A 25,310-nucleotide genomic window follows, 5' to 3' on the forward strand; every position below is an offset into this window, starting at 1 on the left:
GAAAAAAAAACTCCATGTTCTCAAAGAAATGTAGATCTTTCATTCCAGCCAAAGACTCCTGATCGGGTGTTCAGGTCCTGGTTGGGTTACACTTTTATGATCGAAACGCTTTACTTGATGGCCACCCTACAATTACACTTGCCCCTCTCAGAACCATTCTCTATGTGCTTCCCCATCTCATCATAGTGGCTAAGAAATCAGACCACATTGCACACCCGCTGTTTGCCTGGATCATACAAAGCAATACATCATGAATTATCTTTCTACAAAATGGAGAAAAAAACTCTCAAGATTACCAGAGCGGTTACAAGCAGCAGAAACAAAACAGAGGTATAAGATTCAACAATCAACTACTATCATTTAGAAGGAACCTTAAGACCCACCCACTTAGAACCTAAGATTCTCCTCTTCTAGATCCCTCTTTGTGTACTTCTTTATTCCCCCCAGCTTACAGCCACATTTAGGGTTCTCTACCCTTCTCACAACTGCTTCCATGTATTTGCAGATTATCTGTCATGCACTCTCTCCTGCTCAGGGGGCAAGGTCCACATTTTAAAATACAATGAAATTAGATACAAAAATGTTTTTAAAATACAGGACGTCTACACCAAACTAATGTGCAGTAACAAATCCAATAGGTCTGGTCTTAGCAAGCAGATGCAGTTTTTTTTTAACTTTATGTTTACCGGAAGCATGTGCACAAAAAGGGAAAAGAAAACCGGGTGGCCTATATAACAATTCTGAACAAGCATTTGCAATGCAATAGGTCACACATTTCCTTGCGTTGGAGCTACTGTCATTGTAAATTCAGAACTGGACTTTTTGTGCCTCATTAATTGGTCAACCCTGTCTCATAATTTCATCTTTTCCTGCCATGTTCTGGTGGTCAGTGGCGGCTACTGACATCAGAAGTCATAAGCCCTTGAGGAGAGACGAGCAGATGACTGCAGTATCTCGTGTTGTGTAAACTTCTGAACAGAAATTGGAAAATAAGGCTGGAAAAGTATTTTGTTTATTTTAATAGAATGAAATGTCTTGCAAGCATTCTTGCCTTGTATTTCAAGAGCAGAGCAGCCTGAGAAGATTTATGGCCCCAATAAAGGGGATAAGCAATGCCCTGTGTGCGATGTCCTGAGTGCTGGCAGGGAGGGGCGCTGGAGAGAGACTTGATATGAGATGTGAGGCTAAGCAAGCTTCAAATCACAGCTTCTAGGTTCAGCTACATTCTACCAGAAAGCCAGAGGTAAAGAAGGACAGCACAGCACTGGAATAAAGCCAAAACAGATGTCAGCGACATGGGAGGAACGGAATGCTGCGATAAAACGCAGGCAGCTACCAGCCTAAAACACCCACTTTGAAAGGTGAGCACCAAAGAAATAACAAAAATAGTCCTTCACAGCAACAGATAAAGAAACCAAAGTGGAATAATACATTAGTTGGGCACTGCTCTGAAACAGGAAAAGGAGGACAAAAACACAGAACTGACCACTAGTGAGCAAAATTTTTTAAAGGACACTGCAACCAACAAATAAAAATCGCTTTAAGCCATAAAGTATACGAGGCTGAACTCTTAACCTAATAAAAAATGATAATTTGAATAGATCAGTACAATGATTTGTGCCAGACAGGTAAACTTTTGAACAAGTATGGAAAGCCTTTTTGTTTCATATATATCACAGCAAACTATGATGGTCAGTTGTGTAAAGAAATATACTTTAATTGCTATCTCACAAACACACACAGACCCTTCCCCTCCATCCCCCGCACCCGCCCTACCTTTGAAGTGCACTTTTAAAACAGATGTCCACATATGGTTAGAAAAAAATTCCATCATTCACTGCAAGAGGGCAAATTCCTGAAGAAAAATTAGCCATGGAAACAAACGTACATGGCTGGAGACTGATCAATGGGTAAAAAAGGCTGACCCAAAGCACCACCCCAATCATGTAAGAATGCATGCATTTTTTTCTTTTTTCTTTTTGTTACATGATGCCACCAATATAGTTAAAGGTGTCTCTAATCCAGAGCTAAAAGAGGATCAATTGTGTCTTAAAACCACACATAAAATCACGTTTCATCATAATCCTCCACTACCTCCACCACCAAAATAATTCCTGGCCATAGCCCATCATGGACAGAAGTTTAGTTTCTTCTCATCTTTCCTGTGGTATTAGTCAACAAGGCGTAACACTTCCCAAACCTCCCCCCAACCACCTGACTGAAAGTGGTCATTTAGATAACTGAAACAAGCACTCTGAGGAAAAGGTAGGAGGTTTCAGACAGAAACCGTAAACCAAGACAAATAAGAGTATTTAAAAATAACAAAACACCACCTCTGGGTAAAGCAGTTGCAACATACAGACTGTCACAGATGCAAAGTCAATTAGATGAGACAGCTTTTACTGGTAAAGCATTTTGCAAAGGGTAGGTAAGTGCTCAAGTGCTTTCAGTTCTTTTTCCTCAGAAATAATAGTAAAGCACAGAAGAATGTATGTTGACTTCCTGATGATCTCATGTGGTACAAAGTCGCTACACAAACCCAGTCAGTAAGAGTACTATATATAGTTGAAGAAAAAAAGTCAGCAATTCTCATGTTAGGAAAATATTTAAGTGTGTATTAATAAGGGCTGGAAAAGTTAACCCAAAACTGTACATCTGATATTTTGAAACAAACTGAAAATCTTTCAAGGACAGCGTCTATTTCCAGTGGTCCTTGAAACAAAATCCCACCATCCCAAGAGAGGTTCTCCAGTCCTGCACACCAAAGATGGGAGGTTCCCTCTCAGTCGCTTTTATTTATTGAGACGCCTTGAAGCGCTTCCTAAATACCCAGTTCCCAAAATAAATATCTCCCTTGACTGAGCAGGGACACTGAGGGTTCTTGAATACCTCAAAATTGTCAAGGATTTGCACATTAGCAGCAGAAAGGCCCATGCCAATGCTGCAAAAGTCTATGTCAAGTGACCAGATATAATTGCCTCACAGGCTGCCTTGAGTAGGGGGCGTCTTGCCAGTTATCTTTTTGGAACACTCCAGCAAGGCGTTGTGAATGTCTTTGGCACAGGATATCTGAGATTTGATCATGCTGAGGTACTGGGTGTAGGGTAGGCTCTCTGTTTGCACAGCATCTGGTTTGGTGGCTGTTGGAACCAGGGTTGGGGAGTGCTTGGCACTGTCGAAGCTCTGGGAGAGACACTCATAGGCCAGCCTCTGTGGGGGGGGAGACAAAAAAATAAAAAGAAGGTTACAGACTAGAGTAAAATAAACAGATGACAGAATGATAGGCCAAGGCACAGTTCCTTGCTTAAAAGGAGATACAGAAGTAGATGGTTTTCTCAGACAGGGGAAATCATTTTAAGAGCACACCCTTACAGAATGGTGCAGGTAGCCCTTGATCTGAACCGACAAACGCAAAGGTTAGTTAGTAACTTCAAGATTGTTGGCCTACAAAGTTATGTACTACCACAGCTATGCCTTTTAAATTGTACATATAATAGTTTAAGGAGTTCATTTACATCCACTGCGTTATCAACATGGTAAAATTCAACCATAAGTTAATCTAAGCCTGCATGTGAGAACAACATTAATTTTAAGAACTATGCACATGGGCGAGAGAGTTTTGGAGGACAGCAAACTTTCTGAACTAATCACTGCATCACCCTGATTAAGGCAATACCATAATACGGGCTGAAGCAGACGTATTGAACGTTGTGAGGGATAGGAGGAACAACTCCTTATCAGGCACAAAACATTAAGTCAATATGGTCCAATACAGTACATGTAGAGCAAAGCAGTCAAGCGAATTAGTACTTTGAATTCCATTCAGAAAAAATACAAAACTGAGCAGAGAGACACGTTCTGATGGTTAGACTCAAAAGGCTGCCATAGCATTCAATGGAATCCTTAAGCACTGGATCTGAAGTGCAGAAATGACCAACCTCTTACTGTGAGCAAGAGAATGCATTCACAATTCTAAGCCGCTTAATAGAATCAACCATTTTTGGGTGTGGGTCACCAACTCTAGGAATAGGAAACAAATGTAAGAGGGTTTAATAAGTTTGTAAAAAGTAGCTAACATGGACAACTGTTGCCAGGATATGGAAAGCGTAAAACAAATAATTGACATGTGTAGAGCAACTGATCAGCCAACTGTAAGGATCTAAAAGGAAGGTTTGCATGACTTATGTTGGACACATGTTGGGCAAAAAAAAATGTTTCTAAACTTTGTTGGTAAGCTTAAAACAGACCCAGACCTTAAAAGGAAGCCAGGGAGTCACTCACAAGGATAAGAGGACTACCATACTGAAGGCTGCAGGTAACCTAAATCCTGCACTTTGTACTGGTACTGGACTCCTGTGTAGTTGGCACAAAGAAAGTTAAGACAAATCTACCCTTTATTTCTGAAAGATCACCTATCGTCCTACACTTTTCACTAAACAATTCCCTACATCGCCACAATACTGTGCCAGATGTTAAGCTCACATAACGCAAGCTTTAAAAGCAGCAGATGGAGATATAAATTAATAAACTATATCAAAGAGAGGAAGCCTTATTCTTCGATGTGTTAATTTGTTGCATAAGGTTCAGTTCATTTAGCTTCATGAATAGCTTTATTGTCGGTAGAGATATTTGCTCAAGTATAGCAAATTGTTTTATGAGTGCAGTATCATTGCAGCTTTGCTCCTCTACTTGCCAAAGTTGCAGAATATGCTTTTTGAGGAATCAGCGTTTGAGTTTCTGGGTCAAATACCTTCTTCCACACCTGTTGAGCATTGGGAATGATTTACCTGGCCCTCTAGTTAACATCTGCATTTTGCCTCAAAGCTCGCTCCTTTTTAAGATCAGATGCTTATGATAACTCTCCTCCCCTCCTACCCCCACACTGTTAAGTTTGTCCTATGCTGAAGGAAAGTGGATAATTAGTTAAAACATTTCTATGTTCTTTACAAGGACTGCAAGTAAGGTAATGTCAGAGTGCTCGTCTTCAACAGGGAGCACAGAAAGATAAGAGCAAATAATCCTGGAATGCATAACAAACAGCAGTCTTTCTAGAGAGGTCCTTTATGTCCACGTTTGGTTTTATTGACTTCCATTAGAATTAAGAAAGTAACCTTTTATTTTACATGTATATAACCAATGGAGAAGGAAACTCATGCGAGTTCTCAGCACTGTTCATAACCAGAAATCATACTTACAGTAGTACAGTTTGAAAACGCAAGCTTTCACTAGTAGGCACTTAGCTTGGGTGTTTTGATGAGGGTTGGGTTAATTGCAAAGTCTAAATTGAAGGTGGCCTATGATAGATTGCCAGAAGAAAGCAACAGGATTGTCTAGACAAAAGTTTACAGTTTATTATTTTTGGCCACCTTAGAACAAGAAAGTAAAGTACATTCAATTGTGAAGGTGTGTACAGTAAGTCAACATCGCTCCAACAGCTATTAACCCACTAGGTGTTGATTCTTAAGATAGAATGATGCACCATTAGCATACAATTATGATGTGATGTTAACAAATAACAATGGCAAACTGTTTCAAGGTATTTAAGTGTACTGAAAGGGAGAAGCACTGTGTAACATTAAAGATCACAAGTGGTGGAAAGAATTATCTAGTTTGATCTGTTGGATACCACTTGCATGAAATCTAATTTTGCAGACAAGAGATTAATGAGGATGTTGTGATCATTCATGGCTCACGTAGACAACACGTGAAGAAGGATCAGGATGTCCAGCTGACCATTACTGTGGGCTTTCTCATGAAGGACTGGTAGATGCAGTGCCTGTCGTCAGGCCTTATCCAGCAATAAATGCCCTACAGTCCAGCAACTGGGAAGGAAGTGTAAATAGTAAGATGAGAAATTACCAGGTTTTATGCTTCTCTATGCCTAGCTTTATTATACCTAGCTTCACTTTAGCTACCAGACAGACTCGGTCTCATCATTGGCCAACGCCAGGAACATTTTCTTGTTCTCAACATCCACACTGCTGGAAGTTTCCAAAGTCATACTATCCAAAAATAGAAGTAAGGGTGGTGATATCATAAATAAGCGACTTGAAGCCAAAAATACTCAAATAGCTATATCATATGTAACTTATGGTGGTCATTCAAGAATTCGGATTTAAAGTGAGCTGCTGGAGACTTAACATGCCAACTCTTAACACATACCATCTAAATAGTTACCCTGGATAGCCAAAACTAAATCCTTACAAAATTATCTGCAGCGAGGCACATTTGTATAGCCTTTAAGTGGCATGAGCAGACTGGTTTGTGCATTTCTACATAGCTGAGTTTTAACCTCACAGACTGGTTTTTAGGTCAACTGCATGGTGTGAATGTGTTGAAAATGGGATAATCATAAGTGTGGTGTTTGGACTGCTGAGCTGCGGGTTTTCTCCTTAAGCTTGGAAGGTAGTATAATTTGGAACAGGTGTGGCCAGAAATCTTAACCATCTGACCACCACTCACCTAGGTTGGTGGAATGCACGTTGCTTTTGTTACATTGTGAAATAATGCACAACAGTTCTGTGGACTTCATTTACAAATGTTGATGCATTTATGTAGCCTGTGTAGATTAATCAACTGTTTCAAACGCCTAATCAAAAGACTATCTAAAAGCCTGTCTATATTTAAAAAAAAAAAAAAGGCATTGCATTCTTGTTATCCCATGGGTTATAAGCAAATGTGCAGAGAGTGCAGTGCTCAAGTGTGGTGATAAGGCGTCATTAAAGACTAAGCCAATATTTGCAGCTACTCCGGTTACTGCACATATAGGAATTATGAGGTTTGTAATAAATATCTGCTGGTCAAACCTGCTGATTTAATGAGGGGGGTAAATGACTGGTATTTACCGGAAATGCAGATCCTGTAGCAAAAAGGATCAAAATCTGTATATTACTCCCAAAGACTAACAATAGGAAATAGTTTTTGCAACTGAAAAAAAATACTAGTTTTGATCGGATGTAATAATTGCCTCACCTGATAGGGGCCATCTCAGAAGGAGGTCCTTTATGATTAGTGAGGTCAGGAAGAATTAAGATAGTTAGCTAATCTGCCTCTTACAGAACAGTACAAAGTGCGAGTTTACTAAACAAAAGTGAAAAATTAAGTGAGAAGACTGCTGTACAAATGATAATCTTCCTCGCCAGGTATATGGGAAATTGGAACCCAAGGGGATACTTACCAAGCAAAGCTCCAGCTGGTCACAGAGGCCGTAGAACTCTTCAAGACTTTTATCAAAGCGCTGTATAGGCCCATCTCCACTCTTTCTGCAACACAGAAAAACAAACATATGACTGTGGATGTAATTTACAAATTAGTACACTTGATCCAAGTTAGACTATTCATTCCGCCCAGTTTTCCCTTAATTCTTGGGTTTAAATGCCCAAATTTGTATCTAGTAATTAAATACTTGGAGCTTGGGCTCAAGACGATGTGTGATTCACTTGCAACTATGAAGTTGAGTTAATCATTACAAGGGAACTCCTCAACCCTACTTCCTCCTTTTCACTGAAAAGGGATAAATTGATAACAAAGCACACTATACTTGCTCACTACTTTAAAAACAGAAAGCACTACCTAATGATTTCTGGTCACAATGTTGAGAAAGGTGCTGCAGTGTTAAGGTTACACTTATTTGAGATGTTGTGTCACTATCTGTGAACAAACAGCAGCCATGCATACAAATGACAGGACCTCATTCTCCCCTCACTGGAGGGCATGGCCATAATAGTCAACAGCTGGAGGAGGGTATGTGCCCCTGGGATCAAAGAATTAGGAACAACGTATTTTTCAGTACAGAGACAACTTAAGGAGTGAGTGGTGGACAGCCTGAATTAATTTCAGCCACTGCTGAGGTGCAGCTTCAGATCTACAATAGAAACACCTATGTCTTTGAATCCAATTCACAGTAATTACCAGTGTGTGGACTTAATTTAGGGACTCTGCCCATCATGCTTTTCTTCTTTTTAAGCGAGATATACTCAAGTTGAAACATGATGAGGAGGTCCAAATGGGCTCAAACAAATCTTGGGGTTGTGTTCCCATTTTGAGGGGACCTGGTCTGGAGGATTTGGGCTGGCTTGTTCCTTCAGAATCAGAACCAACTGATTTGCAGAAGGATGGTCCCTGTGTGGCACAACGAGCAAAAACTGGGGACTGGAATGCAGCCCACACTAATTCCTTGTCGTTGACATTAATTCAAGTTTCATGCTCTACTGCTTTTCTTTTTCTGTAAAAAAGCACGTGTGACAGTTTAACACATTTCCTTACCAGCTGCCATTATCCAGAAAATAAGCAATTGTGTTTTAGCCATGTAGTACACTAGTGCGGCTGCTGTTCGGCATGGCTGAAAGTTAGTGGGGTCGGGTAGTCTGTGGTTGAATGGAATAGGTGGATTTGAGTGGACTAGAACGTGGTAGATTGGAAGGGGTGGTGGGGGGGAATCAGGTAAGAGTGCAGCACAGTGGATTAGGGTAGAATGAGTTGGGGTAGATTAGAGGAGGTAGATTGAAGTGGATTAAGGCGGAGTGGATTTGGGTAAACTGGAGCAAGCAAGATAAAAGTGGGTAAGCTGTAGTGGAGTAAATTGGAGTGGAGTCAGCTATATTGGTCTGGGGTAGACTGGAGTGGGGGAGATGGGGTTAGGGTGGAGTAGACTGGAGCAAAGCAGAATGGTGTGAATTAGACTGGGGTCAATTGTAGTAGGGTGGAGTGCAGTAGATTTGAGTTGCGTGTGGTGTGGGGTAGATTGGGTAGAATGGAGTAGGGTAGATTAGAGTGAGGTGGAGTACAGTCAAGACTGGAGTGGAGACGTGAATGGAGTGAGCCGAAGGTGGTTTCAGAATATCCAGGGCTTGCAGGTTTGTGCAGATAAAGGCAGCCCTTACAACAAACTACTGCCTTTTTTTCATATTTAAAGGGGTTATCAGAAGACACAATCGTTTTTTTTTTTTTAAATACATTTGGAATTCATGTAGATTTACATTGTATTGTATTTTAAAAGTATTTATACTACCCCTGACGAGGCGGCAAAGCGCTTTTCGGCGAGTAGCACACTACTCTGGAGCCCAAGAGGAATTTGCGGTGGATTAGCATAGGGGAATATGAGTTTAGTTTTAGTATTTTTATAAGTTAATTTAAGCAGAGGATATGCGAGTTTATTAGTTGGAATGACTAGAGTAATGGAGGGAACAATCCAGAAGTGTTAATTGGGAGTTTATAGTAATAGGATGAGGCTTGGGATGAGATGAGGAGGGAAGTGTCTGTGGAAAGGGTTAGGGAGATCATAGTAGCAGGAGGGGTTTTGGATGAGTCAAGGTGAGATAAAGGAGGGAGCATTTATTAGGGTTGTTTGCGAGATCATGGTAGTAAAGAGAGGTCTGGGTGAACTAGATGTGGAAGAGGAGGGAAGAGCTTAGGCAGGGTTATTTTGGAGATGAAAGTCAGAGTGGGGATGGAGGATAGATTGATAGAGACATGACATATGGTGATGAGTAGACACAGTAAAGCTTACAAGAGTACATTTATATTATGATTATTTATAATTTTATGTATCTTTCTATCATTTTATTTTTCTTTAATTTATTCATTCATTATTTATATATTTTTAACTTTAATTTTCTTATTTATAATTTGAGTTTTATTTATGGATTGTATTTATTTACACACACATTATTATATATATATATACACACACACACACACACATATACACACACATATACATACACACACACATTTAATTGAGTAAATATACATTTGGTAAAAAGGTTTAAAGAGTATGTGTGTAATTTATTAAGACATAGTAGTGATACATATTTCCTAAAGAACTATACATATCTAGAATATACACATTCAGATTAAAAACACTTAACACAGGCACACGCAGTCCATTGCTGTTTGAGTATGGGGGTTATGAAGGAAACAGCCAACAGTTAAGTAGTCATCTGAAGGCAAGATAGTTATCCCTGGATCTTATATTTGGGGGTAATGAATTCCATAGTTTGGCTGCTTGAACAAAGAAGGATGTACCACCTATAGTCTTTTTCTTGTATGGTGTTGTTCTAAAGCGGAGTGCCAATCTTGAGTGGAGGTTTCTTTATTGAATGTATTTGGTTTCTGATAAAAAGTGGTCCTGTTCCATGTATAGCTCTGTGGGTGATACAAAGCAGCTTGTGGATCTTCTGGCAACAGGTAACCAGTGTAGTGCTCTCAAGGCAGGGGAGATGTGGGCTTGTGACTTTACATGTAATAGTCTGGCAGCGGAGTTTTGAATACGTTGTAATTTTTTCATAATAAATAGAGATGATCCATGGTAGATGCCATTGGCATAATCCAGTTTGGATAGTACAAGATAGATAGTAGCCTGCACCTTGTGTGGAAATCCGAGGTGGGGGAATATGCGTCGCAGAGTCTTCAAGGTGATGAAGCTTGTTCGTGCTAATTTGTCCACTTGGGCATTCATAGTTAACTTGGAGTCCATGGTAATTCCGAGGTTTTTATCTTTCTTGGATAATAGAGGAGGTGGTCCGAGATAGTCAGGCCAGGCGCACAGTGGGTCATACTTTTTCCAGTCACCACATAGGAGTATTTCCGTTTTGGAGACATTTAGTTTGAGATGACTCCAAGTCATCCACTGATCAACAGCTGAGGCAATTGAAGATTTGTGAGTTTTTAATGTCTTTGGGGCATTCCAATTTAAGTAGTATTTGTGTGTCATCTGCGTAGTTGTAGCATGCGAGTTGAAAATCATTGATCAGTTCTGGTAATGATGTATGTAAATGTTGAAAATGAAAAGGTGAGATGATTGATCCTTGGGGGATCCCTGCATTTGTGAGACAGGGTTTGGATGAGAAGGTGGGGGGGGATAGATAATATTAGTTCTGTTTTGAAGGTAGGATGTAATCCAGTCGAGAGCAGTCCCTTCTATGCCTACTTCGTGGAGTCTTTGAATGAGGGTGTCATGGTCAACCGTATCAAAAGGTAGTCGAGAGGCCCCAAGAGAAGTAGTGCCCCAACTCCATTGCGGTCGACTGTGTTTTTAAGATCATCCCAGAATGCTATGAGTGCCGATTCAGTGCCTCTTCCTGGGAGGAATGCAGTTTGGTAGTCTGAAAGTATGGAATCGTCTTCAATGAATTGTGACATCCGGGTGAATGCTGCTTTATTAGTTTGCCCAGGAAAGGTCCATTTGTGAATGGTCTGTAGTTGCTGGGGTCCTGCGGGTCTAGGTTTGTTTTCTTTAATAACCGACGTATGCATGCTTTTTTCAGGTCTTCAGGAAAAGTTCCTGTAGTTAAGAGTTGTTGATGATTCCTCTTAAAGGTGTGGCAGCTGAAGTAGATAAAAGAATGTTCTTGAAGATGTGTGGTAGACAAGGGTCAAAATGGCAACTGGAAGGCCTTCTTGCTTTGACCAAAACCATAAATTCACCTTGTGATATTTGTTTGAAGTACTGTAGAGGCTGGGTTGGTTTATTTTTAAAGGGTATTTAAGGAAAGGGGTTGGCGCTGATGGGTTTTTTCTGATTTAAATAGGAGTCTGCCTGGGTTGTGTCATGAGTTGCCAGTGTATCTGCGAATTCTTTAGTAGTGGGATGACTTCCTTCCATGTATTTAGGTTTTTGAAATTTATTGAGAATTTTATAAAATTCTTTAGTTGCAGATTTAGCATTTTGTATTCTGGCTGAGTAGTACTTTTTTTTTTATTTATTTTTTAGCTTTTTTGATTGATGATTTGTATATTCTGTTAAGTTTGTGTGCTGCAGTTTGTCTTGAATGTTGTTTGTTTTGAGCCAGGTCCGCCACAACCTTCTGATTTGTTGCTTTCTTTTTAAGTTCTGTGTTTCTCTAAGGTGTTGGTTTTCATGAGTCCTGTTTAGTTTTTCTGAGTGGCATTAGGATATCAAAAGCTTCCTGTAGCCACTTCTAAAGTTGTGGAACAGAATTAATTGTATCTAGACCAGGGTTGGCTGTTAGTTGTGTTTCTAAGTTATCAAAGTTGAGTTTGCTCCATGGTCGATAGGTGCATGTATGTAAGTAGTAGTGGGGTGTGTTGATTTGTGGTGTTTTGTATCGGAAAGATATCAAATGGTGGTTTGACCACTTGATTGGTGTGATGCTATGAACGGTAACTAGTTCAGGCTTGGCAGAAATTACATCTAGGATGTGTCCAGCGATGTGTGTGAGATTGTGTACAATCTGATGTAGGTTCAATGTGACTAGGCCAGTGGTGATAGCTTTTGAATGGGGCATATTGGGTTTGTCAAACCAAATGTTTAGGTTTGTATCAACTGTTTCCCTTTACAGATCAGTATCGTTCAAGTTTCTAAATATTATGCCAATTCTCCATTACCAATTGATTGGGGTATTCAGGATGCTCTACACTTAATACAACAGGGTAGGTTTGTTAGTAGTTCATGCACTGCGATGCCCCAACATTTCTCACTCTCCATACAGCCCATAAAAACTCAATTTCATAAACTTCCAAGTATGACCGCCCCTCCCCCTTCCCCAGTCTCTTGCACGGTACTTTCTGTTTACAAACACTGGATTCCCCTGCAACCCGGCAAACGCACCTTTATAATGCGGCCTATTTCCCCATTACCTAGCAATCACTCTCCAAGCAATCATCATGCCCAGTGAGCAAAGAGACAACTTATTTGGTTGGTATATCTAGGACTGCCAAATGAATTGTTAAGGGAATTCCAAACCGACATCCCCAGGCGGTTTGTTGCTACCTCATGCTTCTCTGCCCTCCCATACCATAAGGATGAATGTGCCTTTGTCTGACCCACATTTCAAGTACCTTTTCTCTGCTACCACACACACCTTGTGTAACCTATCCAATCATAGTAAACAGTGAGAAGTGTTTTTAGTTGTCAGTCACAAGATGGCTCAAATGGTGACTTCTCCGAGATGCATTAAGACTGCTGCCCATTCCACATCCCCTAAAGTACCAATATCATCTGCCCACCTATTCCCAAGCACCCATAGGCAGACAGGTATGAAATTCATAGGAGTTCTCTATGTCAAGTAGACAGACTCCTTACCTAGTTCTCACATCAATACCCTGTTTTGAGTGGCGGATTGTCGGCCAAAATAAGAAGTGATCAGCAAGTGATGTGCCAGAGCTTGAGACAGAGGCTGTGCTACGTGCGGCCAAATTGCACCTACTACTGGACAAGTAATGTCATGGCCCCATCACCCCAGATATCCCCCACAAGGCGACAATTTCAATATAGGCCGAGCTCTGGAAACCAGTCATGTGATCTCTCCAATCACTGGTCCCACATACAGTGGGATAATCTTGGTCATCTAATCCTTCCATCCAATTGATGCAGCGGCAGTCTTCTATATTTTAAAATCACTACAGCTTCAGAGGAGCTTACTTTACTGCTCCATACTAGAAATGCAAGTATGTTTGGTCTCCCTTGCCTGTCTGTCCCACCGGACGGCTTGGCTATCTGTGCATGTGTTCAGTCACTGGTCACAATTAAAGGGCAATGCCCAAGAAAACCAGATGATAGGTAGCAACATGCTTCCATTGTAAACAGACCATTAAAAGGCAGTTAAGTTTTTTTTCCTGAGGTTATCCATCCTACAGCATAGACAGAGCCTATTGCTCAAACGTTCAAAAGAAGGAAGGAATTTTTCACACAGTATGGAGTATTTTCTAAAATACGTGGGAACTTGTATAGGTGGTTGGCCTGCCAACTAGTTAAAACTGTAGTTTACTCCATCTTTTCAAATTTTCTTGGTAACAGGAAAATATCACCTCCAAACTAAGCTCCAGAAGCGGACTGTTCCCCAATGATTGATTGTCAGGTATCTAAACTTGTAAGTGGGAACCATTTACTGCTCTACATTCGAGTAGTTAATGTTGCTAGTAGCTTCCTCTTTTAATTTCGGAATACTTTAATGAAGCATCCCACATCCCTCAACAGTTTTCTTGAATAGCATCAAATACCCATGTAAAATCGGCAAGGAAGTCTTCCAACACACAAACCTCCAACCTGCTGAAACCAACCCACCCACCCCCATTCCTGACTCCTCCCCACCCACTTACTGGCAGCAGGTAGTTATACCTAGAACCTAGTTTCCATAGGAAAAAAAATAACATTGACAAGCCTATTTCTTCAGCAATGTTTGAAGAATATTCACAGAAAGTGTTCCAGAGAATGTTGTTGTACATGAGACGTTTGTCGGTGATATGACAAGTGGGCTGAGAAAAAGGGGTGTGGGAAAAGGGGGGTGGGGGAATGTCTCAAAAAGTGCTTTTCCCATTCTTATTCCCATTGGGATTTTGAACTTGACTACAGCCCGAACTACACCGAATTTGGCAGAAAGGTAGATTTTGGTCTAGAAAATCCTTTTTGTTATTTGGCATACATCCGTTCGGTACTTTTTGAACTATTAAAAGAAAAGAAAACGTATGTATCTAGATCCGAGAAGGCTTTGCAAATACTTCCAATCTCGAGCAGCGATCAGATTGGCTGCCAACACCTTGACCAGGAAGTGTTGTCAGCCATTCTGAGACACTGATTCAGCCTAGTCAAAAAAATATATATATGTATGAAGGGGTAAGATACTGTTACCCTACCCCTCGGTGTAGGGGTCCCCCAGCCCCTGAAGCTTAAAAGTATATTTTTTTTTTTTTAATAAATCACAGCGGATCCACAAACTTCACAGTGTTGAAAAAAAAAAAAAATACAAAAAAAAAAAAAAAGAAGGAGTTACTACAAAGGATCTTGCGAAGATAAAAGGTTGTTTGTACCAGGAACTAAGATATGCATATGTGCTAGTTTTGCTAGAACAGGTAAGCCATCTGTAAAGTGTACTAGTGTGAAGGGTATTAGGTACTTTAGCACCTTCAAATTGTAATTATTTTCAGCAAACATTTTATTATGCACTCAGTGTACACTGTTCTTAGTAATTTTTTTAATACTCTGCATTTCTCAGAGTTTCACTGTGCGATACAAAGTAAACTGTCTCCATAGAGGGGGAAAAAAAAAAAAAAAAAAAAAAAAAAAAAAAAAAACTTACAATACTACTTTCCAGCTCGTATCAAATTGAATTCTCAATGGAGGTTTGGGGAGTGTCAAGGGTTTGATACAGATAAAACCTGTCCATAGTAGGGCATTTGTTTTTGAAGTGTCACTCACTATTCTGTCCTTGTAAACAACTGTATAAATAAATATTGAACACTGCAGTAAATGTGTGTTTCTTATATGTTTGTGGTTGATTTTTAATTTGATCTTGATCCATGCTACCTGTAGAGTGTATGCTATTGGCTCAATGTTGCATAGAATGCTTGTTTTCAATATCTGAGTTGTATCTGCGGTGGGAGGGAAGAAGTGGGTGATTTCCTCCTGAGCTACGGTGTACTTACTGTCAGGCCTCTAATGACATCCTAATTTATAGAGCAATATGTGTGAAAGTGACGTTTGGATGGTATAATTGATGTCATAAATAAATGATGTCATATATGGGGTCAGAGGCAGTGTATGGCACAAGTTATAGTTGGTGCTGCTAAGCATAACTTGCACATTGGTGTTTTTTATTTTTATTTTTTAGTTCAAAACATTAACACTGTCAGTGTGAAATTCACCTATCTATCATGTTACTTTAACCTTTGTTTATTTTTCCTGGTCGGTGTATTATATATATATATATATATATATATATATATATATATATATATATATATATATATATACAGGGAGTGCAGAATTATTAGGCAAATGAGTATTTTGACCACATCATCCTCTTTATGCATGTTGTCTTACTCCAAGCTGTATAGGCTCGAAAGCCTACTACCAATTAAGCATATTAGGTGATGTGCATCTCTGTAATGAGAAGGGGTGTGGTCTAATGACATCAACACCCAATATCAGGTGTGCATAATTATTAGGCAACTTCCTTTCCTTTGGCAAAATGGGTCAAAAGAAGGACTTGACAGGCTCAGAAAAGTAAAAAATAGTGAGATATCTTGCAGAGGGATGCAGCACTCTTAAAATTGCAAAGCTTCTGAAGCGTGATCATCGAATAATCAAGCGTTTCATTCAAAATAGTCAACAGGGTCGCAAGAAGCGTGTGGAAAAACCAAGGCGCAAAATAACTGCCCATGAACTGAGAAAAGTCAAGCGTGCAGCTGCCACGATGCCACTTGCCACCAGTTTGGCCATATTTCAGAGCTGCAACATCACTGGAGTGCCCAAAAGCACAAGGTGTGCAATACTCAGAGACATGGCCAAGGTAAGAAAGGCTGAAAGACGACCACCACTGAACAAGACACACAAGCTGAAACGTCAAGACTGGGCCAAGAAATATCTCAAGACTGATTTTCTAAGGTTTTATGGACTGATGAAATGAGAGTGAGTCTTGATGGGCCAGATGGATGGGCCCATGGCTGGATTGGTAAAGGGCAGAGAGCTCCAGTCCGACTCAGACGCCAGCAAGGTGGAGGTGGAGTACTGGTTTGGCCTGGTATCATCAAAGATGAGCTTGTGGGGCCTTTTCGGGTTGAGGATGGAGTCAAGCTCAACTCCCAGTCCTACTGCCAGTTCCTGGTAGACACCTTCTTCAAGCAGTGGTACAAGAAGAAGTCTGCATCCTTCAAGTAAAACATGATTTTCATGCAGGACAATGCTCCATCACACGCGTCCAAGTACTCCACAGCGTGGCTGGCAAGAAAGGGTATTAAAGAAGGAAATCTAATGACATGGCCTCCTTGTTCACCTGATCTGAACCCCATTGAGAACCTGTGGTCCATCATCAAATGTGAGATTTACAAGGAGGGAAAACAGTACACCTCTCTGAACAGTGTCTGGGAGGCTGTGGTTGCTGCTGCACGCAATGTTGATGGTGAACAGATCAAAACACTGACAGAATCCATGGATGGCAGGCTTTTGAGTGTCCTTGCAAAGAAAGGTGGCTATATTGGTCACTGATTTGTTTTTGTTTTGTTTTTGAATGTCAGAAATGTATATTTGTGAATGTTGAGATGTTATATTGGTTTCACTGGTAATAATAAATAATTGAAATGGGTATATATTTGTTTTTTGTTAAGTTGCCTAATAATTATGCACAGTAATAGTCACCTGCACACACAGATATCCCCCTAACATAGCTAAAACTAAAAACAAACTAAAAACTACTTCCAAAAATATTCAGCTTTGATATTAATGAGTTTTTTGGGTTCATTGAGAACATGGTTGTTGTTCAATAATAAAATTAATCCTCAAAAATACAACTTGCCTAATAATTCTGCACTCCCTGTATGTATATATATATATATATATATATATATATATATATTTTTTTTTTTTTTCACTGAGAAAAAAAAAAGCAAAGGTTACATAGACATTATAGTTAGGCTCACATTTCAAGTGTACAAAACCATAGAAATTCATCAGTTATAGTTTGAGTTACCTCAAAAGACTATAACTTGTGCCCTAAGGTAACTATAACTTGCACCCCTGCCATGCAAATTTTTTCCTCAATTTACTGCAAATATTACATTGATTTTATCAAAGATGTCATGGGTGGCGTAATGTGTGGGCTAATTACTAGTGCATGGCGAAAGCGCGTGTTTTAGTTATTTGAAGTAACTAACTATAACTGCTGAATTTCTATGGTTTTGTATGCTTGAAATGTGAGCCAAACTATAACATCCCTCTAACATTTTTTTTCCAGTGAATTTCTAAGGTTTAACGTACAGTAATGAAAATGTCACTTACCCAGTGTACATCTGTTCGTGGCATTAGTCGCTGCAGATTCACATGTTTGGCACAGTCCGCTGCCTGGTGTTGGGCTCGGAGTATTACAAGTTGTTTTTCTTCGAAGAAGTCTTTTTGGTCACGGGACCGAAGGACTCCTCCCTCCTCGGCTCCATTGCGCATGGGCGTCGACTCCATCTTAGATTGTTTTCCCCGCAGAGGGTGAGGATGGAGTTGTTTGGTATAAATAGTGCCCATGCAATGGAGTGAATATGTATGTACGTTAAGAGTTTCTAATAATTATTTACAAATGTTCAGATGTTTAAGATTTATGATCTACTTCTAAACGGCTACAGGCTTCCCGGGGAGGTGGGAGGGTACATGTGAATCTGCAGCGACTAATGCCACTAACAGATGTACACTGGGTAAGTGACATTTTCAGTTCGATGGCATATGATGCTGCAGATACACATGTTTGGCATAGACTATAAAGCAGTTACCTCCCCTAAAAGCGGTGGTTTAGCCTGTAGGAGTTGAAGTAGTTTGGAATAATGTTCTTAGTACAGCTTGGCCCACTGTAGCTTGTTGTGCATTTAGTACGTCTACACAGTAGTGTTTAGTAAACGTATGAGGCGTAGACCAGGTTGCAGCCTTACATATTTCGCTCATAGGAATGTTTCCTAGAAAGGCCATTGTAGCACCTTTCTTTCTGGTTGAGTGTGCCTTTGGTGTAATAGGCAATTCTCTTTTGGCTTTAAGATAGCATGTTTGAATGCATCTGACTATCCATCTAGCAATGCCTTGTTTAGAGATTGGATTTCCTATGTGTGGTTTTTGAAAAGCTATGAACAGTTGTTTTGTTTTCCTGATTAGCTTTGTTCTGTCAATGTAATACATTAGTGCTCTTTTGATGTCTAATGTATGTAGTGCCCTTTCAGCCACAGAGTTTGGTTGTGGGAAGAACACTGGCAATTCTACTGTTTGATTTAAATGGAATGGTGAGATTACTTTTGGCAGAAATTTTGGATTTGTTCTTAGAACTATTTTATTGTTGTGTATTTGAATAAATGGTTCTTGTATGGTAAATGCCTGTATTTCACTTACTCTTCTGAGGGATGTGATTGCAATGAGAAATGCGACCTTCCAGGTTAGATATTGCATTTCACAAGAATGCATGGGTTCGAAAGGTGGACCCATGAGTCTTGTTAAGACGATGTTAAGATTCCATGAAGGAACTGGTGGTGTTCTTGGTGGTATAATTCTTTTTAGCCCTTCCATGAATGCTTTAATAACTGGTATTCTAAATAGAGACGATGAATGAGTAGTTTGTAGGTAAGCAGATATTGCTGCGAGGTGTATTTTTATAGATGAAAAAGCGAGATTTGCTTTTTGCAAATGTAGTAAGTATCCTACTATGTCTTTAGTAGAGGCATGTAATGGTTGTATTTGATTGGCATGGCAGTAGTAAACAAATCTTTTCCACTTAGATGCATAGCAGTGTCTAGTGGAAGGTTTTCTAGCTTGTTTTATGACCTCCATGCATTCTTGTGTGAGGTCTAAGTGTCCGAATTCTAGGATTTCAGGAGCCAAATTGCCAGATTCAATGATGCTGGGTTTGGATGCCTGATCTGTTGTTTGTGTTGTGTTAACAGATCTGGCCTGTTGGGTAGTTTGACATGCGGTACTAGTGAAAGGTCTAGTAGAGTTGTATACCAAGGTTGTCTTGCCCATGTGGGTGCTATCAGTATGAGTTTGAGTTGGTTTTGACTCAACTTGTTTACTAGATATGGAAGGAGAGGGAGAGGGAGAGGGGGAAAAGCGTACGCAAATATCCCTGACCAACTCATCCATAGAGCATTGCTTTGTGATTCGCGGTGTGGGTACCTGGATGCGAAGTTTTGGCATTTTGAGTTTTGTTTTGTTGCGAACAAATCTATCTGGGGTGTTCCCCAAATTTGAAAGTACTTGTTCAGAACTTGGGGGTGAATTTCCCATTCGTGGACTTGTTGGTGGTCTCGCGAAAGGTTGTCTGCTAGTTGGTTTTGTATTCCTGGAATAAATTGTGCTATTAGGCGAATGTTGTTGTGAATCGCCCACTGCCAAATTTTTTGTGTTAGGAGGCACAATTGTGTTGAGTGTGTTCCTCCTTGTTTGTTTAAATAATACATTGTTGTCATGTTGTCTGTTTTGACAAGAATGTATTTGTGTGTTATTATGGGTTGGAAGGCTTTTAACGCTAGAAATACTGCTAACAGTTCTAGGTAATTGATATGAAATTTTGTTTCGTGTATATCCCATTGTCCTTGAATGCTGTGGTGATTGAGGTGTGCTCCCCACCCTGTCATGGAAGCATCTGTTGTTATAACGTATTGAGGCACTGGGTCCTGAAATGTCCGCCCTTTGTTTAAATTTTTGCTGTTCCACCATAGAAGCGAGAGGTATGTTTGGCGGTCTACCAACACCAGATTTTGAAGTTGACCCTGTGCTTGTGACCATTGTGATGCTAGACACTGTTGTAAGGGTCGCATGTGTAGTCTTGCGTTTGGGACAATGGCTATGCATGATGACATCATGCCTAGAAGTTTTAGCACAAATTTTGCTTGTATCTTTTGGTTTGGAAACATAGCACTTATTACCTTGTGGAATGCCTGCACTCTTTGTGGACTTGGAGTGGCAATTCCTTTTGATGTGTTGATGGTTGCTCCTAGATATTGTTGTGTTTGACACGGTTCTAGGTGTGATTTTGTATAGTTGATGGAAAACCCCAGTTTGTGAAGGGTTTGTATGACAAATGTGGTGTCGTTTGCGCATTTTTTTACTGTGTTGGTCTTGATTAGCCAATCGTCTAGGTAAGGGAACACATGTATCTGTTGTCTCCTGATGTGTGCTGCTACTACTGCTAGACATTTTGTGAACACTCTTGGTGCAGTTGTTATTCCGAATGGCAACACCTTGAATTGGTAATGTATTCCTTTGAATACGAACCGTAGGTACTTTCTGTGAGAAGGGTGTATTGGTATATGAAAGTACGCATCCTTTAGGTCTAATGTGGTCATGTAATCTTGCTGTTTGAGCAGTGGAATGATGTCTTGTAGTGTGACCATGTGAAAATGGTCCGATATGATGTAGGTATTTAGTGTCCTGAGATCTAATATTGGTCTTAATGTTTTGTCTTTTTTTGGAATTAGAAAGTACAGGGAGTAAACTCCTGTGTTTTTTTGTTGTACTGGTACTAACTCTATTGCATCCTTTTGCAGTAGTGCTTGAACTTCTAGTCCTAAAAGTTCTAAATGTTGTGGTGACATTTTGCGTGTTTTGGGGGGGGATGTTTGGTGGGAAGTTGTGGAATTCTATGCAATAGCCATGTTGGATTATTGCTAATACCCAATTGTCTGTTGTAATCTGTTGCCAAGATTGGTAGAATTGGCTTAGTCTTCCCCCCACTGGTGTTGAGTGAAGGGGTTGCGTGACTTGAAAGTCACTGTTTAGGTGGAGGTGTTTTTGGAGTCTGGAATCTTCCCCTACTCCTTGGGAATTGACCCCCCCGATATCCCCTGAAACCTCCCCTTTGGAAGGAACCCTGATATGGTGTGGTTCTTGTTTGTTGGCTGGTGGTGTCTGTGGGTTGGCCACGAAACCCCCCTCTAAATGGAGTTTTTCTGAAAGAGCCTCTGCTCTGCGGGGAGTAGAGTGCGCCCATGGCCTTGGCCGTGTCTGTGTCCTTTTTAAGTTTTTCAATGGCTGTATCCACTTCAGAGCCAAAAAGTTGTTTCTCGTTGAAGGGCATATTAAGGACAGCCTGCTGGATTTCAGGTTTGAAGCCTGAAGTGCGTAGCCAAGCGTGTCTCCTTATGGTGACAGCAGTGTTGACTGTTCTTGCTGCAGTATCGGCTGCGTCTAGTGAAGAGCGGATTTGATTGTTTGAGATCGTTTGTCCCTCTTCCACTATTTGCTGCGCCCTTTTTTGGTATTCCTGGGGAAGATGGTCTACGAGAAGTTGCATCTCGTCCCAGTGTGCGCGGTCATATCTGGCCAGCAGCGCTTGTGAATTTGCGATGCGCCACTGGTTGGCTGCCTGTGATGCTACTCTTTTCCCTGCCGCATCAAATTTTCGGCTTTCTTTGTCCGGAGGTGGGGCGTCGCCAGATGTATGTGAATTTGCTCTCTTGCGAGCTGCCCCTACTACCACGGAGTCAGGTGGTAACTGCGAAGTAATAAACACTGGGTCTGTGGGTGGTGATTTGTATTTCTTATCCACCCTTGGGGTGATGGCTCTTGATTTTACGGGCTCTTCAAAAATTTGTTTTGCGTGCCGTAACATCCCTGGTAGCATTGGGAGACATTGATATTGGCTGTGTGTAGCCGAGAGGGTGTTAAATAAAAAATCATCCTCTATAGGATCGGAATGCAGTTGGACATTGTGGAATTCTGCTGCCCTAGCCACCAGTTGCGAGTATGAGGTACTGTCCTCTGGCGGTGACGGCTTTGTGGGGTATGACTCGGGATCATTGTCCGGCACTGGGGTGTCATACAGGTCCCAAGCGTCTTGATCCTGATCGTCATGACTTATGGTAGTTTGCGCTGGTGAGTGCATTTGTGGCGGTGTTTGTGCCGGTGATGCCTGTGGTGGAGAGGGCGGAGGCGTGACTTTTTTAACCACTTTGGCTTGTGGTTGTGCGTCATCCTTTGGAAGTCCGATCCTTCTTTTCCTCATGATTGGGGGAAGGGTTGATATCTTCCCTGTGTCGTGCTGGATGTACAGTCTCTTTTGTGTGTAGTCCGATTCTACACTTTGGAGCTCTTGTCCAAATTTGTGCATTTGGCCACTCATTCCTTGTTCCTCTGAGTAGGATGAAGGTGTGGTATTTTTCGGCGCCGAAAGAGAATCTTTTTTCGGTTTCGGCACCGACAGAATTTTTGTTCCTTTCGGCATGGATTCTCGGTGCCGATGTTTTTCGGTGCCGGTATCTTGTTTTTGTCTCTCGGAGCCGCTTTCTCGGCTCCGAGGTTGCTCCATGGCGGTCCCTCGACCGGAGTCGGGTGTCTTCGCTATGGGCGTGCCCTTTTTCGGCGCCTTCGACGGGTCGCCTGTTTTATGGGTCGAGCCATGGCCTGTTGGCAGTGGCGTCCCCTGGGCTTTCGGTTTGTCGATGGATTTACTTTTCGACGTCTTACTCACAGTTTGTTGCTGTTGTTCGACGTCGGAGTCTCCGGATTCTGATTCCGGAACCGAGAATGTTTCCTCTTCCTCGTCGAAACGTTGTTTTGTCGACGTGGACGCCATTTGTTGACGCCTGGCTCTTCGGTCCCGGAGTGTTTTTCTGGACCGGAAGGCTCGGCAGGCTTCACAGGTATCCTCCTTGTGCTCGGGGGACAAGCACAAGTTACAGACCAAGTGCTGATCTGTATAAGGATACTTACTGTGACATTTTGGGCAGAAACGAAACGGGGTCCGTTCCATCGGCTTCGATGTCGCACGCGGTCGGGCCGACCAGGCCCCGATGGGGGATCGAAACTACCCCAAAGTCTTCCGATGATCGGTGTCGATGTACCTAACTATCCCGATACCGAACGGAACAATACCAACGCTTTCTTCCGAGATTCTGACTAACTTTCCGAACCGAAACACGGAGCGAAAAGGAATACGTCCGAACCCGACAGCGGAAAAAAACAATCTAAGATGGAGTCGACGCCCATGCGCAATGGAGCCGAGGAGGGAGGAGTCCTTCCGTCCCGTGACCAAAAAGACTTCTTCGAAGAAAAACAACTTGTAATACTCCGAGCCCAACACCAGGCAGCGGACTGTGCCAAACATGTGTATCTGCAGCAACATATGCCATCGAACTTGTCATTACTATGCGTTAATCCAATCACTGCCGCGCCACAGGCTCTGGCCGAGGCCAACTCCCTACAAGCACCCAAACTTGCACCATGAATGGCACTCACCTGTGAGCAAAGAAGGTTGCCCACAAGACCTGGCCTGCAGCCAGACCCTGCAGCCAACTACCCCTAACCACTCAACCCCATGCTGTACAAGGGCCTTTGGCCATGTGCAGCGCAAGTTGGCTGTGGCCTCTCTCGGTGTGAGAATAGATGGGAGGGTGCATATAGGCTGAAAGTTGCTGTCAGATTGTCTGTCTGGGTGTAATAGAACATACATCAGTGTTTTAGTGGGTGCATCAGTGTGTGCGCGCGAGTGGGTCTGTGAGTGAGTGCGTGAGTGCCTGAGTGGGAGAAATTGATTGAAGAAGAGAAAGAAAGTAAGAGGGTAAGAGTTTAAGGCTATGATATCTCAGAATAAGATTTGTGTTCAATTTAAAATAAAAAAAAATGTATTAATTATTTTTAATAAAATACATATTACTACTACTAAATGAAAAAATTGAGTCCAGCTGGACTTGAACCCCCAAAGCTCAATGTGAAGGTCTGCAAAGTTCACACTGAGCTATGAGGATTGTGTTTTTTTTTTTTTTTTCCCAATGTATGCCCTTTATGGGCTTTCTAAGACTGCGAGGGAGCCCTCAAGGGCTCCCCCACAGTCCCTATTAATTTATTTTTTATAAATATTGTTTTATTTATTTTTAAATGCCCTTTACGGCTACCTGACACTGCAGGGGAAGCCTTAGGGCTTCCCCTGCAGTGCCACTGCTTCAGCAAGCACGGAGCTGCTTTGACAGCAGCTCCCTACTTGTTGAAGGGTCCCGCTGTCAAACAGCAGAGTGTTTGCTGTCACTTGGCTTCAGCACTGCAACTGCGCCACAGCAAACAGCTATGTCCCAGGGGTGGGCACTCCGAGACATAGCACGAGCAGACCCTGGGAGTGGCGGCCACCAGGGGGTGTCCGGTGGGGGGGGGGGGGGTATCGGTATCTATAAAGAAGTCCTGAGGGTGGTGATCCCCCCAGGGGAGGTGGGGGGGGGAGGGGGGCAACGGGAGTGGGTCAGGCAATCCGCATATCATAACAGCCCTGTGGAGGTGACGGTCTCTAGGGGGTTGGGGGCAGGGAGGGTACTGCATGCTCCACCCCGCATAAACAATATAAGCCCTGGGGGAGGGGGTGGTCAGCGGGAGGGGGTCCTGGATCTCCCCCCCCCCCCCCCCCCCCACATTTAAAAACAAAATGCTTTCAGAACTTGGCCAACCGGGGGGCTTTATAATAAGGAAACACGGGAGAACTTTTCTTTTCATTTTATTTACGCCAGATCCGACTGTGAAATAAAATAATAAAAATTAAAAAAAATACTTTTTAGCCCCGAGAGGGTCCCTTTGAGACCCCACCACCAGAGGTTCGTACCCTGGCCCCTTCTGCATTTTTTTATTATTTTGAAGCAGAGTCCCAAGATGGTTGACAACACTTCTGTTGTAGAAGTGTTATTAGCCAATCAGATCTCTGCACGAGATCGGGAGGGGGTCGAAAATCCTTTGTGTCCCTATTTATACACAAATTTTGATTTTCTTACATTTCTCAAAAACTACTGAACAGATTTACACCAAATAATAAAAAAGGTCTCTTTCTGGACCAAGAGCTACCATTCTGCCACATTTGGGGTAATTCCGTCCACTGGTTTTTGCGCCATCGTTGTTCAATTTTTCCTAT

The 25,310-nt window shown here is 41.7% G+C and overlaps 1 protein-coding gene across 1 annotated transcript in view; it reads right to left on the reverse strand.

Annotated features, from left to right (window-relative positions):
- Positions 1-2,383: 2,383 nt before the first annotated feature.
- The window catches only part of MED29 (mediator complex subunit 29), a 38,586-nt gene continuing 15,659 nt past the window's right edge, over positions 2,384-25,310 (reverse strand). Inside the window, exons 3-4 of the mRNA XM_069206922.1 lie at positions 7,178-7,262; positions 2,384-3,210 (exon numbers count right to left, since the gene is read on the reverse strand). Of these exons, the coding sequence (XP_069063023.1) occupies positions 2,980-3,210; positions 7,178-7,262 (316 nt within the window). The 3' untranslated portion in view covers positions 2,384-2,979. The remainder of the gene's footprint in view (positions 3,211-7,177; positions 7,263-25,310) is intronic.

This window comes from Pleurodeles waltl, chromosome 9 (assembly GCF_031143425.1).
Source record: "Pleurodeles waltl isolate 20211129_DDA chromosome 9, aPleWal1.hap1.20221129, whole genome shotgun sequence".
In the NCBI taxonomy this organism is placed as follows: Eukaryota; Metazoa; Chordata; class Amphibia; order Caudata; family Salamandridae; genus Pleurodeles; species Pleurodeles waltl.